General features: G+C 44.0%; 1 protein-coding gene across 11 annotated transcripts in view; it reads right to left on the bottom strand.

Annotated features, from left to right (window-relative positions):
• The window catches only part of Cdc14b (cell division cycle 14B), an 82,051-nt gene that overhangs the window by 6,997 nt on the left and 57,350 nt on the right, over positions 1–17,704 (bottom strand). For 5 of the 11 annotated variants that reach the window (XM_055598020.1, XM_055598018.1, XM_055598019.1 and 2 more), the window contains exons 10-13: positions 13,948–14,086; positions 13,683–13,845; positions 12,764–12,861; positions 3,864–3,980 (exon numbers count right to left, since the gene is read on the bottom strand). In XM_055598020.1, coding sequence (XP_055453995.1) covers positions 3,864–3,980; positions 12,764–12,861; positions 13,683–13,845; positions 13,948–14,086 — 517 coding nt within the window. Of the gene's footprint in view, positions 1–3,863; positions 3,981–7,924; positions 8,072–11,493; positions 11,755–12,763; positions 12,862–13,682; positions 13,846–13,947; positions 14,087–17,704 lie in introns of those variants that run through there. The other 6 variants (XM_055598022.1, XM_055598023.1, XM_055598029.1 and 3 more) reach the window with 3 other exon arrangements.

The following is a 17,704-nucleotide window of genomic DNA, read 5'->3' as shown; positions in this document are numbered from 1 at the left end:
GGCCTGTCTGTGAAGAGATCTGGGCAGAGACAGCCAAGGACCCCACTGGGCTCACCCTTCCTCTCTTCCTTCCTTCCACAATGTGTTGGAATACCTTAAACTCATCAGCAACTTTCAGAGAAAAAGGAAAAGAAAGTAAAAGAAAAAAAGAAAATCCATCTACAAAACAACTTCTGAGCTGGAGATGAGCCTCACATGGCTAACATACTCATCTGAATTGGGTGAGCAGTTTTTACAGACACGAGCAGAGCACTGAGCACCAAAGGTGACTGGTGGGCTAAACCAAATGGAAATCCATCTGGCATTCCAAAGGACATAAAAAAGCACTTAAAAAGAAGAGAGAGAACATCCCAGGACTCTTGGAGATAATGGCAGATGAACTATGAAATCCCAGAAGTAATGGAACAGGAACCAGGAGCTGAGGCCTGGAGAGCAGTGATGCAATTTCACAGAAAGCAATTAACAAGTCCAGGAAGTCCACACAGGTACTCCCAGGTGACATGAAGGACCCTGAGCATCTCACCCTGTAAGGACCAATTACCCTGAGTTCACAGACACACTTCTGGATGGGTAATGAGGGACCCTGAACATCAGACCCTGTCGGTACAAAGTACCCTGAGCCATAGGCATTAGGGGAGTTTGGCGGCAAAAGCAGAGGGAGAGTTCCCGAAGATGTAGCAGTGAAAAGCAGTGGAAGGAAGTGTGAGCTGAAATGAATGACCATCTGCAAATCCTCCACTTGGAAGTGTGGCAGTGTGCAAGACTCATTCTGAGAGAGCTTCAGAGTTGATGCAGAAACACTGAAAAGAAGTCAGTTTATTAAGTCAGTGTGAGCTGTTGTGATGGATATGCGGGCTTACTAGGAGGTGAAAGGTGAAAGCCCACAAGCTTCCTTCTGAACCTGATAAATGAAAACACGCCACACTTGGTATCACTAAGTGTGGAAACCAAACGTCTCCCTCCCCCACAGGCTGGGTGCTCCACACTATGGCGCCACAGGACTTGTGTCTGGATGTGGCTTCTGTGCAAACGGACACACGACCAAAGCCACTTGACTTGAGAAGCAGAGTAGTCTTTTTTCCCCATCACAAGCTGCCTACATTTTCAGTCCTATAACTGGTCTTTTAAGAGGTTTTGCTGGGGCAAAGTGTCTGAAGTTGATGTTGTCTCTTGATACAGTGTCAGACAGAGGAGTCAGTTCAGGGAAAGGTGAGGTTGGGGAGAATCTGCATCCCAGAAGCCTCCATGGGCCACTGCAGGAGATACGTGAGTGCGTGGACTTGCCATAGAGAGGGCTTCTCCCACAAAGGATTCAGGAGGCCTGGTGAGCCTCAAGGTAGATTGATGGGCACCTAAAACATAATTTTTGTTTTGACCTGTTTTTATTTGGGGAAGAGGTGCTTCAATGTTAGAATTACCCAATACCTCAGCTGAGATATTTTCCTGGGAGAGATTATATACCAACCAATGTTGATATTCCTTTAATACCCTCCCAAAAAAGCTGAACATTATTCAGCAGGATAAACATGAGGCTGTAGCGTGAAAGTCTTATAATTCTCCTTATTTCCTAAAAGTGGTGGAATGCCACACACAGCTATCCGCCTTTCTAATGTAAGCTGGAGGTGATAATAGGTAAGGCAATACAAATGGAGGCCACGTAACCCCATCCTGCCTCCAAGGCTGTTTGACTTCTAATACTCCCCTAAATTCCTGAAAGGTACTTTTGGGCCAGTTCATTTAACCAGTCTGAAATCTGCTCAGAAACGTCCAGCCTAGGCCCTGAGGAGCAGCTCACTGAAAATCAGAAACCACTTTCCAAGGAGGCCAACATGACCGACATCTGAAGCCAAGAGACCTAGATAGAAAGACAGGTGTCCGTCAGCACTCCTAGTGGAATGTGGCAGCATGTGGTTCAAACACTGCTTCTCAGATCAAGCAAGCCAGTCTTCCTGAATGTACCAAAGGCTTGTGCACCTGAGACACCAACATCAACCCAGGCCTTCTGCCATGGTGATGTTCTGTTGAGACAAGGTCTCCCGGCACAGCCTTACTGGCCTGGAACTTGCTGTATAGACCAGAGGTTGCCTGCCTCCTGGAGCCTGGGGATGGCCACCAAGCCCAGGGCACTTACTGCACACAAAAGGGATTCCCATTTCCTGAAACTTAATGGAAAAGTTGGAATATAGAACATCAACTGTCCCACCAATCAGAATCAAGAAGCATGGGGGCGGGTCACCTGTGCCTCATTTGAATGCATATTTAGAAATTTGCATATTATAAATAATTATATGACAATACACTTCTCTATATATGGCGTAACGTGTAACTACAAACGAGTTATAGCTCAGAAGTTTGACATGGAACTTTTATTTATTTTTCTTACTTTTCTCAGAAGTATTTATCTAAGATATTAAATTTTCTTTTAAAATATGATGGGTTGGGAATTTACCTCTGCAGTAAAGCACTTGCCTAGTCCCATGAAACCCTTGGTTCCAGCACCAGCATTATCAGTCAATCAATCAGTAAATAAATGGTTCCTGATAAATTAATTAATTAATTGAATTAGCACCTCTAGGCCCATCTCCTATTTTTCTGTCAAAACTCAGATACTATGTTATGGTGTACCTAAATCTGACCTTTTGTCAGTGTTCTAATTGGCCTGTCAGTTGGGACCACAGGATAAGAGAAACATGAATTTAACTAAATATCTAAAAATTTAAAACAGGGGCCGGAGATACATCAATAAAGAACACTTGCTTCTCTTCTACGGGGCCAGAGTTTACATCTCAGCACCCAAACCTCATGGTTACCTTGACTCCAGTGCCAGGAGTCCATGGCTTCCTGGCTTCTGTGGACACCAACACTTCACACATAAAATCCTTATATATAAAATCCTGAACTTCTGAGTCAGTGCCTGCCTGATTCTCAAGTACCCACATTGGTTCTTTGTTCTGTCCTCAGGAGAATCTAACTCTGTAAGTGGGATTTTACAAAAGATTCAGCAACAAGGAAAAACAACAAAACTCAAGAGCATCCCTTAGAACCCCAGTACACAGAGCTCTTGGTACCGTGATAATGGGCCACACGAGGGATGGACTCAGAGTGATGTAGGTAATGAAGGTAAGAAAGCTCCAACAATCAGGACGGCAACTGATGAAACAGGCAAGAAGAGTCTGGCCTGAATATCCTCAGAGCCATCCATTTCAAGAGTGAACTATCACTGAGCTGTGGTGGTACATGCCTTTATCCCTAGCACTTGAGAGGCAGAGGTAGGTAAATCTCTAAGAGTTGAAGGCAGCCTGGTCTACAGAGTAAATTCCAGAACAGCCATGGCTACACAGAGAGAGACCCTGACTTGAAAAAAAAAAAAAAAAAGATGAAGTATCACCACTGCCAAGTGATAGTGCCCTCCTTTGCACTGGTCATAATTACGTTTGCCTTTAGTTTATGACAAACACCCAAGAGAGCGAAAAATTTTCCCAGAGCAAAGAGAAAGTGGAAGGAAAAACGAAGAAAAAAAAAAAAAAAAAAAAAAAAAAAAGCAGCAACATCAGGTCCTGGAGAGGGCTGCGGCAGAAGAACATGGCACCAGTTTCAGAGCCATGACTCACTGAGCCGGGTCTGACATGGGAGAAGTGACCTCCTCCAAGCCCAACGGAGCATGTTGGCAAAGTTCTAGGGCAATGCTCTCAGCTTCCCCATATCAAGCCATGCCAGAGACCACACCTCCAACAAGAGGGATTTCCTATGGACATAACACACAGCCTCTGCTTTCCTATCTTCACGTCAGTCTCCAAAGCAGGATCCAAGAGAGTAAACGGGAAACAAACATGACACTTCCCAGGACAGGATTCTTTTCTCACCTTTTAAGACTGCTTTTCCCCGAAGCAGATCTGGTGGTTCGTTTAGTAATGCCTGCACTGCCAGAAAGGTTAGGTTCAGGGGTTCTACAGCTCTGAACACTTGACTGAAGAATTACTCTGGAAACAGTTGGAAAAAGGTAAGATTATATTCACTAACACAGCTTTTAAATAGTTGAAAAAAGGAAAGCAACTTTGCACTTCAGCATGATTATTTGTTTTGTAAACTGAAAGAATATCCCAACCATATTGCCGTTTACACACGAGGAACAACCTTGAAGCACATTTTTATAGCAAGCATCCCATTTCTCCTTGAAGGTTATTCACCAAGAACCAGTGAGCTTTGCACTGGCATCCTGGCAATGTCCTGGCATCTTGTACAAATCACAAAACAAAGACCTTATCAGTCAGAGCAGTCAAAGGAGAGCCTCAGATTTCAGTCAAAGACAAGTTCATAAACCCCAATTTTAAAGTATCTGAATATAAATTTAGCAAAACAGCTCCCTAATATTCACTAGTCAGAACAGAAAGAAGTAATAATAATTTTATATTCCAATGAAAGTTTTAAATATGTTCAAGCAAAATTTTAGTTTTGCCTGTATCATAACTATTTACTAAATCTTCAATTATCCTAACAAAACTACAGTTACTTAAATGCTGTGAATTTATATGAATTAAAATCGAAAAGCCTTCTCAGAATAGAAGACTGCCCAGGCGGAAAAATCATGAATCAGAAAGAACAGGCTGCACAGAGCACATTCTCTGAAAGTAATTCTCATTATACTGTCAAGAGGAAAAATAGCACAGAAAACTTCAAAAGATGCTGCCACATAAGTCTTCGCTTCAGAACCATGTGCTCATGCACTTATTTCCATCAATGTTTGCTAAAGGAAAGAAAAAGACTTTAAAAGCGTCCTCCTTTCAGAGGCAAACTACACTGGGAAAGCAACTGTAAGAGCCCAGCTCCAGAGAGGAAGAAGTAATTCCAACTCAGGAGTCTGCTTCCAGGGCCTGTCATGACCAGTCACATGACCAGGAGGACTGACAACAGCTGGTCCTTCTAAATCAGCAAAGGTTCCTAAGGCCAGATGATGGCGTGGGGGGGGGGGGGTTTAGCCACAGCAAGGGGAGCCAGACACCTCACCACTGGCTTTCCAGCTGTGTGAGAAGAAGTGGAGCTATTATTAACCCCCCACTGTCCTGAAAACTCCACAACTCCAAGGCAGTCTCACTCAGTGAATCTACCCCTACTCTAGAAACAGTATGCACACGCGCAAATGTGACTCAAGGAACTAGCTGCCCTAGGCATGAACTCTGCTCCCCAAATGGGATTTACTGAAAAGGTCTTTTTAAAGAAATGACTTATAAGATGTAGTAGGCATATAATAATCATGCATATTTATTAGCCATGAGGACTCACTTCAATATATGGTATAAAGTGTAACAATAAGATGGAATAGCTCACTCAGCCATGGCCTCACATATCATCTCTTGCTGTTGAGAAATTTCAAGGCCTTTTCTCCTTAAAAAATTCTATTAGCTGTCAGTCACACTTACCCTGTGCTAGCTATACAGAATATCAATACTACTCTAATCCAACTACTAAAACTTCTTTCTGCTAATACAAATCAAGGAGGAAATATTTATCTCTCTTGAGAACATGAATCTAAAATTTTGCATAAAGGCAACCAAATCTGTGTGCTGATTTCTCTAGGCTTCTGGGCTTTTTCACTGCTCCTTTACAAGGGAGGAAAATTAGAGTGGGCTTTTCTGAAATACCATTCCCACATTTCAGATCACTTGAGGTCAAAAGCCTGGGTAACTCCCATACTGTAAGATCATTAACACACAAAACAAGAAAACAAAAAGAACAAGAACCAGTGCAATGCCTCTCAGGAAATCTGCTCCTGATTTCTTTACTGAAACATTCAAATACTACACAAAACAAAGAAACATTGCTCAATCAAGAAGTATCTCTTAGGCTGACTGAAAAAATATTTTTAGAGTATTTATTTTTCTATAAAGTAGTATGAGGAAATGTGAAATAATGATATTAGTGGTTACTAAATTCTGTGAAGCTTTGAAACAGAAGGAAATTTGGCATACACCAATTACAGCAAGAAAGCCCGGGACCACACATACATATTACAAGCAAGCGGCTGAAGCAAATCAGTGGCAAGGAAGCCACAGGAAACTGGGGATCCACTGCTACCTGCCTCCTCACCTCCTTCTTCCCAAGCAACATGTAGAATATGCATCTTTTTCTATCTTCCCCAACAAAGTCTGCATTGGTACTCCTTGCCACGTGCCCAAAGCACAGACCACTGCCCCCTCTGTAGTGTCTCCGAAGCTTCAGCAGCTCCAGATATCGAACAGTGAAAATGATGTAAAGCACACAGCAAAGTTTAAAAAAAAAAAAAATCTGATGGACCAAGTGTGTCCTGCCAAACCTCAAGATGGCTGGATGGCTTTCTGTGTGATGCCCCACAAACCTGCACCTTTCTCTAGTGGCACTGTCCCCCACTGCATGCACTGGATGGAGAACATACAATGCTTTCTACTCCCAGGCTCCAGGCTAATGGAACACTCATGGTCAGGAGGCAAGGCTCACTCACTAGCTCACCTGAACAGCCAGTCACAGAGGAGCAGTGAACTGCCACCCACAGATTAAGCCTCTTGGGAAGAAAGTTGCCAGGAGCTAGTGGCTACAAAGATCTTACTTGCTACTTGGCCTCAGTTCAAGCCAGCAGGCAGGCACAATGGAAAGCCTGCTTGCATCTTGAAATGCAGTGGTGACATGAACTACAGAAATCATCTAACTGTCTTGCAGAGGACACTGAGGAGAAAATCCACAGCAGAGGCAAAGTTTAAGCTGAGACTGAAAACAAATATTATTAGCAACAACTCCACCCATTTACAGCACCTTGGCCATTTGGAACAGTCTGGGAAGAATTAACTAAAAAGGAATCACTGCTCTTCAGTCAAGAGGAGAAAAGGGGAAAAGATTATAAAATATTCTTTAGAAATCTGAGTGTGAAGAGACTAAACTCATCTAAAATAATCAAGGAAATGCCACAAATAAAACTGTGTTCAACAGGTCCTCTTTAATTTTCAAGAGTGTACTCTGATTCATGTTTATCTTCATTAGCCATATGAAAATACTCATGGAACTACAAAGGACCAGGGCTGGATGCAATGGACTTTTTACCTTGGAAGAGACCCTAGAAGGAAACTCTGCACACTTGGGTGACTTTGGAGTGATCAGAGGAAAGGTCAGAGGGAACAAACAGACATGGGATGGTGATGGTGCGGGACATACTCTCCGTCTGCAGTGTGCGACTGTGTTGTTCCACATGGATGCTTCCTGCTGCCTTCTGCTGAGAACTGTCTTCCTTGAGAAAATGACAGATCAGGCAAACTTATGTCCATAACCTAACAAAGATGGCCTGGCTATTTTCGGGAAAGGAAGGAAGAGTCCAGAGACTGTAGGAACACAAGCAAAGGAGACAGTCGGCTCCCTGCATCCTGTTCTCACTTAACACAGAGGAAGGAAGGACATGAGAGTGTACGGCTTTACATACTAAATGAAGAGGTGACTTGATGAGAGCTGGTCCATGGGCAGAAACTGGGCCACAGGACCCACTAGCCCTGAAAGCTGCAAAACCTAATCTTTGCTAAAAGAAGAAATGGTGGGAGAACTTTTTCCACTGGAGATGCTCTAAAGGTACAGAACATGAGAGATGTGTACAGCTTCCTGGCAAGTCAGCCCAACTACTAAATGTTCTTGACAAGAGAGAAAACTATTCCAATGCCCACATTAAAAATAACTTGTACAACTTTCAAAACTAGGTGTTTCTTTTCTTTTCTTATCATCCTTGGCTTAAAAGGATCGTTGAGGCCCCTCTCCGCTGCTAACATCCTATTCACTGGAAAGATTCAGAAAGAGAACCCTGGAAAATAAGCAAACCAACAAAGCCAGGACAGCCAGAAGGAGAAATACATGCACTGTGAGAACCACACTGGACACTGGGGGAAGGCAGGAGAGAAATGAACAGAAAACTTACACAGCAAACTATCTGTCAAAGGGTCCAGATGGCTACTGTGTTCTGAAGCCATCAAGACAGAACAGCAGGGTGGGAAGAATGTAGTCACACACAATCCACCAGATGGCAACACTACACAGTGCAGAGGTCAGCACAGCTAGGGGACATCTGCAAAGGGCGGAAGGGAAAGAACAGATGTTCAAACTGGGAAGCCAAAAATAAATCATGCAATAAGATGCAGAGCCACCTGTGGATTTAAGAAACCCTCACAGACCCAGAACAGCAACTGTGGCAGCAAGGGAGCGGGAACAAGTGGTGGTGGGAGCGCTGCTCCAATTTCTGTTGAGACAAAAATGCTGGCTTTAGTTTAAACAGCTTGAGCACGCGGGAACCAGTGGATAGACTCTATCTCTGGCTGGATTGCGGTCCACCATACTGCCAATACGTGCGCTGGCCATAGTCAAACGCACTGGTGTTCATACAGAACACCACCCCTGAGCACGGCAAGAAAAGGAGGTAGACTAACATGATCAGGAGGCATGACTATGAACAGGGAACTGGATTCCTCTGAACAGAAACAAAAACTCCTCAGTCAGTTGGGAGTTCCAGTGAACTACACACTTAGCAACATGGATTACGGAAATCGGAAATATGCCTGACTAAGAGCCATTAATTTCACTACTGTGGTCACCCTATGTGTGTGTTCTTGCTTTCCTTACACAACCTGAAGAGATGGGGCCCTCATAGCCTCAGGCATTTCAACATGTAGGCCCCAGTTGGTGAGATGGTTTGGGTAGGAATAGGACACGTGCCTTGAGGGGGGGAAATACGTCACTGGTCATGAACTCTGAGGTTTCAAAGAGTGTTGCCATTCCTAGGTGGCTCTTCGTGCTTCCTGCCCAAAGCTCCAAGTTTAAGCTTTCATTTCCTGCTCCACTGCCATGCCTGTCACTATGCTTGCTTTCACTTCCCCGTGATAATGATAGACTCCAACCCCCTGGAACCTTAAGCCCAAATAAACATTTCCTTCTTGGTCTGGAGAGATGGCTCAGTGGTTAAGAGCACTGGCACCACATTGTGGGTTCACAAACATCTGTGATGAGATCTGGTGGCCTCTTCTGGTGTGCAGGTGTACATGCAGGCAGAACATTGTATACACAATAAGTAAATAAATCTTTTGTAAAAATTCCTTCCATAAGCTGCCTCGGTTATGGCATTTTATCACAGCAACAGAAAAAATATCTAATATACACTCAAATTTTGATATCTTTTTTTTCTCCTCCTGTTCCTTCTTTCTAAAGACAGGGTCTCCTATTGTGCAGACTGGCCTTGGCCTTACTCTGCAGTTTAGAATGCCCTTGAACTTCTGATCTTCCTGCCATTACCTTCTAAATGCTACAAGCACATTGGTTTACACACATGCATCACACGCCCAGTTTTGGCTTGGTGTTTCTTGTTGTGTGTGCTGTATGTATTCACATGTGAGCACTTATATGTGTAGATGTGTGTGGAAGATAAGAGATCAATGCCAAATGTGTGCCTTCCTCAGTTGTTCGTCACCTTATTTTCATTTACAGTCACTAACTACAATGCCCATCTTAGCTGGGAGTGGCACAAAAATGGGTGCACTACAAATTTTCATTTGTTCCTCTGGTAAAACTCAAAGCCTAAGAGTTGTTTATCTTTGTTCACTGTCTCTTCTGTACTGTTGGATTTAGAGATTGCTCGAAAGTAACTCCATGTTTTTACCTTATGACCTTGTAGGAAAATAACTATCATCCCACCCTCCATATACCCTTTCTTGTAATCTCAGACACACAGCAGTGTGGGGGCAATTTGGTGGCTAATGCTCTCAACACAACAGAATATAGATTGTCCAAAAGACAGACCATGTCTGTGAGGGATTATCTAAGGTTAGATTAACTGAGATGGAAGACCCACATTAATAAAGGAGAAAGTGGGCCATGTCCACATCTCCGCTTCCTGCTTCCTGACTGCTGGTGTGACCCAGCGACCAGGCGCCTCACTCTCCTGCTGCCTTGACTCTGACACCATGATGAATTATACCCTGAACCTAAATAAATCCCACCCCACTTCCAAGATTTCAACGAGAGCAACAGGAAAAGTAACTAATGCACACAGAATTAACAAACCTAGCAAGTCAATTTCAGCATGGACAACACATCTGCCACCTAGACCTAAAGGTCAGATGGATGCTAAGCGAGTCGTCCTCAGAGAAGTCAGCACTGGGCTGGCTCTCCATGAGGGGCCACTTCACATTCTCTAAAGAGAAAGCCACCACTAGGTGGGAGAGTTGGTGTCTCACTGTAACCTCCTCCTCAGATTCTCTGGGACATTTCTCATTCAATATTTCTTTGAGTATTTTCCTATATCTAAGCACCAATATGGAAGCAAATAATTTACCAGCAGCAGTACATGAGTCAAGTGGGGAGGAAGGATTTACCTCGCTAAACTGGGAAGACTTCAGGGTTTAGTTTTCTAATCTCTAAATGGCAGATTAGGAAACCTTGAGCCTAAGAGTCTGCGGCCTAAGTGGAGAGGAGGACAGTTTGAGGGTTTCTCTCTTAACATTCCGATTTCACTCTCAGGATACTTCAGCACGCACATTCTTTTGTTTTTGTTTTAACATTTTTTTGGGAAATGGTGTAACTAACAAATGCCTGCCGAAGGCTAGTCCTTTTGCCCAGTCTTTTCTAGCTGCCTGCTCTCCCCATTCTTCCTTCCTTCCTTCTTTACCTCCCTTCCTTTTCCAGTGGTAAAGAAAACTAAATCCCAGACATCCGCAAGCACTCTCCGCCTGAGCTCTACCTACACCCTCTAATTGTTTCATTCAGCTATTTCTGAGAGCATCAGACTTCTGGCCCGACAGCCTCACATATGAATGGTGGGACATATAAAGTCACCTTTAAATTTTAATTTTAAAATTAAAATTTAATCTTCACTTGCTTTTCTGTTACCAAATACCCATAGGCTGTGAATTGTATACTCTCAGCTTCCCTAAGAAATCACTAAATGATTTGAGTTCCAGAAAACACATTTCTGAATACAGTGGAGAAGCTGAAATTTCCTGAAAGTTCTATTTAACAAGAACCTAATTAAAAAAAAAAAAAAATAGTGTGTGCGTGTGTGCATGCTGTGTGCACGCACGTGTATCTGCAGAGAGCAGAGACTCCCTGCAGCTGGAGCTACGGCTGCCTGTGGGCTGCCTGATACGGGTGCCGAGAGCCTAGCTCAGGGCCTCTGTAAGGGCAGCGCTCTGCGCATCTGTTAGCTGGTAACTTCTTTAAAAAAAAAAAAAATAGATTTATTTATTAAATTTGTTCATTTCTTTTATGTGCATTGGTATTTTGCCTGCATGTGTGTCTGTGTGATAACGTCAAGAGCCCTGGAACTAGAACTATAGAGACTTGTGAGCTGTCATGTGGGTGCTGGGAATCGAACCAGGTCTTCCAAATGACAGCTAGTGCCATTAACAGATGAGCCATCTAACTACTAACCTGGCTTTTGAATGTAGGGTAAAAATAACCTATTGAGAAATAAACTGGCAATGGGCAGTCTTAAAACTCACAGTGTGTGTACCCACAAAAGCATTGATTTCCTAGGATTTGCAATTCAAAGGGCATGTCATCCCTCCCTACCACCACCAGCAAGCGGCAGGCAAGGAGGCTTGCTGGAAGGAAGAATACCAGGTCCCAAACCAGAAGTTCCAACAAGAAGCCAAATTATATGGTAAGCTTCCACGTGACTCAGGATTCAGCTAGTCTATGGAGGCCTGCTGGGAAGCATGATCTACCTTCTTCCATCAGGCCTAGAATTGGCCTGGATAATTACTGTGTGAATAAAAAGAAAACAGAAAAACATTGGTGAAGTTAAAAAGAAATGGATTTGAAGTTAACATACCTCACACACTATATTTGTATCTACTTATTTATATGAAAGAGACACCATTTGTAAAGAGGAGAATTCTTAATAGGCGCCTAATATCAGAAGTGATGGTGTAAATTCATGTAGGACTTTCTTTTGAAAACCTTGACACTTTGCTCTGTGTTGAGAACCTCCCATCCTTATCCACAAGAAGCACTGCCCCACTAAGACATGCTGAAGACCCACACCATTAACTCCTTGGTGTACTGCAGACAGTTCTGATAAAGACACATCCTGACCAGTGTTTCCTCATAGAAAGCCTGGACACATGGGGTCCAAGGGAAGGACAGGAGCCATTGCTGGGTGCTCTAGTGAGGTGAAGCCTAGAGAAAGGTATAGCAGCTTCATACTTTGTTTCTCTATGGTGTGCCAACCGTGGCTGTCCCCTGTAATTGAGTCCAAATTAACACAGGTGGGGATAAAGACACCCACTAACTATGGAACTTCTTGTTCTTGTGCTAATCCTTGTCTGCATTTGCAACTCAATTCTCCAGACCCCCAAAAATAGAAAAACATAATTTGGGGATGTTTATCATTTCCATGATATAGTGCTTTGAAAACATCATTACAACTGACTCCATTCTCCTGTGCACAGACTGATGGCTGGATTTAGAGCAAAAACCATCTTAGTAACTAGGGACAAGTCTGTTCTCCCGGTCTTCACATCAGCTGTCACTCTGTTGACTGCCTATGGACACAACTTTACCAACATTGCTTCCTTACCTATACGGCTCCCAAGCTTACAATAGAGCACAAATGAACAGCTCGGGGTTTCTCAGGCCAGCACCTCCAGACTTTAAATCACACACTTGTGCAAAGTAATGCTGTGCAGCTATGGAGAAAAGTATGCAGAAAAACGCCCACAAGGGACGCACACAACAGACAAGTGTGACCACAGTGAAGGAAGCCACTCACGTGAGGGGGATAGTGTTGGGTTTTGACTGTCTCCGACTTTTCAGGGCCAGAAGTCTGTCTCCTTGTGTCACTCTGTTGATTTCCTCATCATCACTATACTGTACGAGTTAAAACAACAAAACAAAACAAAAAGAAAAACAGAGACTAATTGAACTTAGATTGCCATTCAGCCAAGTAGCTATTTATCCAGATGTTCTTGGGCATGCACACACACAGACACACACACACAAAGGCAGGCATGCAGTTATGAACATGTGCACACATACAGATGCTTAGATGCATACACTCAGAGGCATGGATGTTCTGAGTGCTCAGAGGGAGGCATGTGTACTCGCACGCGTGCGTGCGCGCACATCCCCCCCCACAAACACTCACACTTTAAGTTTCTTCTGAATGCTACAATAGTTTTCAAAATCAAGCTACTAGCCATATTTCGAGACAATCAAGGCTGGCTTTCAGGGTCACTGAGCACAAAGCCCCCTCTTTATAAACAATAAAGATACACACTGGGCTTTTTGGTTCTAGAACTTGCTGAAGTTTGAACATACATTCAGTACTACTTAACCTAATACTGCTGCCTGCTAAAACTTGGTTCTTTGGAAGTTCTCCATTTGAACTACCAAAGCAGCTGAGAGGAAGGGGGAGGGGGTGCTGATGCAGGAGCATAACTAGATCCAGCTAGAGCTTACTCCCTCCTGCTCCCTCCTGTGGTTAGGAAAGAAAAGAAACGCTCTATGAACACACAACTTTCTTTTCAGTCAGACATTTCTAGAGAAGGTTGTAAGTACGTTAAACATGACTGTGTGGTACCATCCCTTTTAAGCTGCTTGTTATCTTTACCTATGGTCTTCTCCATGCCCTACAAGGATCAACAGCATTTACAGCAATAACAACTGCGTGATCGGGATGGTTCCATTACCGGCTCAGGCTCTTCTTTGTCTTGATTCTCAAGCCCATTTATCGAAATGTCATCAACATCCGAGAGGTGTTTGGAAAAGGCTTCTTCTCCGAGGGATCCATTCTCCGGCCCTCTCAACTTTTGACGGAAATAGTCACCTTCCAGCCAGAGGCTTGACTGTTTCCTAGAGTGTTTAAACATCAAAATACAGCCTTCCACAAGGACGCGCCCATCCCACTCCGCTGCACAGCCGCTGTTATGGAGGGCAAGCTTCCCGGGCACTTACATGGCCAGGAACTGCTGCTGGGGCCCAATCACAGAGCCAGGCCTACAGATTCTGAGCCAGGCGATGCACTCGGCTGCTGTCATCCTGTAGTGCTTCATGAGGTAGCAACCTATCAAAGTGCCTGTACGACCAAGGCCAGCTAGAAAAACAAACCATCAATGAAACCTGGTTCTCCAGAATTTTCTGAACAAGAGGAAGGAAAACAAAACTAAACTAAACTAAAGCCTTCCTAGGACTTTTTCCTCCATCCAGAGAGGTTCTTTAAGTCAGTCTGAAGGGGCTTTAATGAGGTCTCACCCTCAAGATCTGAGCGGATGCAGCCTCAGAGCAGAGACTGGATCCAGGGCCCAAAATTCCCCCAAAGGCTTCCATGAGAAGCCAAAGACTGAGAATCACTTTCTGAACAGGGACTCCTAAGAAACGTGTGTCTGGAGGTGGAGACATGGCTGAGCAAGTCAAGAGCAGAGGATCTGAGGACTCAGGTTCGGGTTCCAGCACCCGCCATTAGTGGCTTATAACTACTTGTGACTTCAGTTCTAGGAGATCAGACACCCTCTAGGATCAAAGGCACCTATGTGCATGTGGTACTCGTATTCACTCAGGCGTGCGCACACACATGAACATTAAAAGGTAAGTTTTTTTAGGTGTGCTGTTTTCTGCCCTTGTATTTGCTACCACACCCAACAGTATTGCCTACTCACCATCTGTCTGTCCACTCTTCTTCAGGAGAGGGGTGCTGGGGACAGAACCCAAACCTTGGATATGTTAGATAAGCACTCTGTCCTAAACTACTATACCCTCAACCTCATTTTCCTTTAACTCTTCCTGCCTTTTTGTATGTGTCTCTGTGTGGTGTGCCTGTGAGTATGTATACATGTTTGCATGTATGTGGGGGGAAGGCACATGCATGAGGACGCTCTAGAGAGATGTCTGAGAGTCTTGATTGGTTTCAGCTTGTCCAGTGAGGCAGGGTCTCTGAACTGAAGCTGAGAGGTGTGGCTGCTTGGTCGCCAGTCTAGTCCAGAAATGTCCTGTCTCTTCCTCCCTAGGCTGTAACTGCTGGGGAGCTACATGGCCACCTAGCATGTGTGTTATCTGAACTCCAGGCTCACAGGTATGTGGCAAGCACATTAGATGCTGTGTCATCTCCGAAGTCCTTTTCTCTTCTCTTATGGAAACCATCATAATTAACTCCTATGAGGGTTAATGTTGGGTCCACTTGGAAGGAAGTTTTGGTTAAGATCAGCATTTCCAGTTTGAGGAAGCACACTTTCTGCTTTCCATGAAGTGGGCAGTCCTCTGTCAATCCAGTCCAAGTCTGAACAGAACAGAAAGACTAGCCTTCCATCCAAGCAGGCCTTCCTGCACTGGCTTCCCTACTCTGGGCAGGCACCTTAAAACGCAGATGAGAGGCTCACAGACTGCACAGTTTCTTTTAATGAACTGTTCCATGTATAAACGTGCTCCTGCTTTCAGTCTCTAGAGGGCCCTCGCGATGCACATTTTAGAAAAGGACGCTGCTGAAGCGAACACAAAACCACGGCAGTGGCTTTGGAACTGTATGAGAGAGAACTGGGGCAGCTGTTGGGAAAACAGCCTGGATGAGAGTCTGCAAGGAAAAGGTTTCAGCCTCTTGCCACCTATGGGATGGCGGTAGCTGTGGGCTTTTTATACATGGTCTTTACTGTGTGGAGGTAGTTTCCTTCTAGCCCTACTTTGTTCTCAGTGGTTTTATCACAAAAAGGAGGTGCTGAATTTTGTCAACTGCAACTCTTAGGTGATTAAGTGGTTTTTGAGCTTCACAGTTATAGCTTCGCAGTTAAAGCCCTTGCCTTTTCTATGTTGTATTAGTGCTGAAATTCCAGAACAAATGCTTTATTAGAGTGGGTAATATTGCATTCATTCTATTATCTTAGACAGGGTCTCCAGTGCCACAGACTGGCTTCAAGCTCAGTGCGGCCGAGGCTAACCTTAGATTTCTGATTCTCCAGTGTCCACATCCTCAAAGCTTTGGGTGCATACCATGACACTTGGGCCATGCAGTGCTGCAGATCAGATCTTCATGCCTGCAAAGCAGGCCCTCTACCAGTGGAGACCCAGCAGCCTATTCCTTTCCTGTTACTCAATTCAGTTGCTAGTAAGTCCCTGAGAACTGGTATTAGTCAGGTGAGCATCAGATCCAGTTTTCCTTCACAGTGAAACTCCATTACCAATTCAACCTTCTCAGTGTTTCGTGTTGGTGGGTTTTGCATTTCCAGGAATTTTCCACTTTATCTGCGTTATGCACCCTTTTGTGCAGCAGCTGTTCCTGGTAACCTCTTACTGGGTGTTCACATGGGTAGGCACACACGGTGTCCAGCTACACTCTCTACCTTATCCCCTGGAGACAGTCTCTCAACGAGAGAAGAAAGCTCACTGGTTTCAGGCTAGGTGGTCAGGCCAGTAAACCCAGCAATCTTCCTGGCTACCCAACCCCTGTGCAGAGGTCAGGGGTCCTTGCAGTCCTGCCTACCTTTTCACATGCAGATCCAGACTAGTGCCGTGTCCACTGTCATTGCTCACTATAGTAATTGCAGCCTTTTCTCTTTTATCTTCATCAATATAAGCAAAGGTTTGTGATTTTTGTTAGATTTTGTGAAGAACCCACCCTGGATTTTACTGATTTTATTGGTTTTCTATTTTTATGTGTTACAGTATTTATATTTCAACAGTGACAATATTTTATAAGCAATGACTGGTCTTGAACCTATGTGCCTATTTACCTCTCCCAGAATTCCTAGCTTCTTCATGTGGCAGATGGTGATCTGGGTCCTAACAGGTACTCCCAGCACGTCTCAGAGTACATGTGTTAGTTGGAACAACTCCCCCGGCACCTGACCATCTGAGAGTGGTTTTGTTTCTCCGTATTGTTGAGGGAACTTTAAAAGCTTACAGAACTCTTGGTTACAGGGGTCTTCCTTCAGTGACTGGATTATTATCGGCTCACTGCCCTTGTCCTCCACTGTTTCTGATGGAAGATCTGGTAAATGGAGTGTTTCCTGGGTGCTTATTTCCACATCTCTGCCTTTAGACAGTCACGTTATACAGAGTCTTCGTGTGAGTTTCTGATTTGTTCCGCTTGGAGTTTGCTTAGTTTTGAGGATTTTACAATCATGTCTTTCATAAAAGTAGGGACGGTTTCCAGGCAGTCTGCGCCCCTTTCTCTGTCTCCTCTTCTGGAGCTCCAGCCGTGAACACCCAGCATGCTGGGCTCCATCCCAAAACCCTGCTACACTTCGCTCCTTTCTTTTCTTGACTCCTTCCCCTTGTTCCTTAGGCCTGGTGACTTTTAATGGCTCCACTCTTTACAGCTCTGCTTCTTCCTCCAGCTTGCTTTGGAACCCTACCAGTAAGTTCTTTAACTCATTTCCAAAATTGCCTTTTGGGTTCACTTTACAGCTTTTGTTTCCTATTGAAACTTGGATTTTGCTCATACCTTTTTATCCCTCCTCTTCCCACTTTTTTTTTTTTTAAACGGAGATAGCCATTTTAAATCATCTGTCTAGAAAATCCACTATGTGATCCTTGTCAAGGATAATTTTTGTGAATTTTTTTAATACTCTTCTGGCTCCCTTTCTATTCTAATTTTTGGCTTGCCTTGTTATCTTCCACTGTAAACCGAACATTTAAATATTGTGATTATATCTACATTCCTAACTACAAATACAGTTTTAGCTCCAGAAATTAATTTGGTGTTTTTTTTAAAACCATGCTATTG

The sequence above is a fragment of the Psammomys obesus genome, unplaced genomic scaffold (genome assembly GCF_907164565.1).
Source record: "Psammomys obesus unplaced genomic scaffold, mPsaObe1.curated_primary_1811, whole genome shotgun sequence".
Taxonomy (NCBI): Eukaryota; Metazoa; Chordata; class Mammalia; order Rodentia; family Muridae; genus Psammomys; species Psammomys obesus.
The sequence above is the reverse complement of the archived record's forward strand: the minus strand, read 5'-3'. Positions and strand labels throughout refer to the sequence as shown.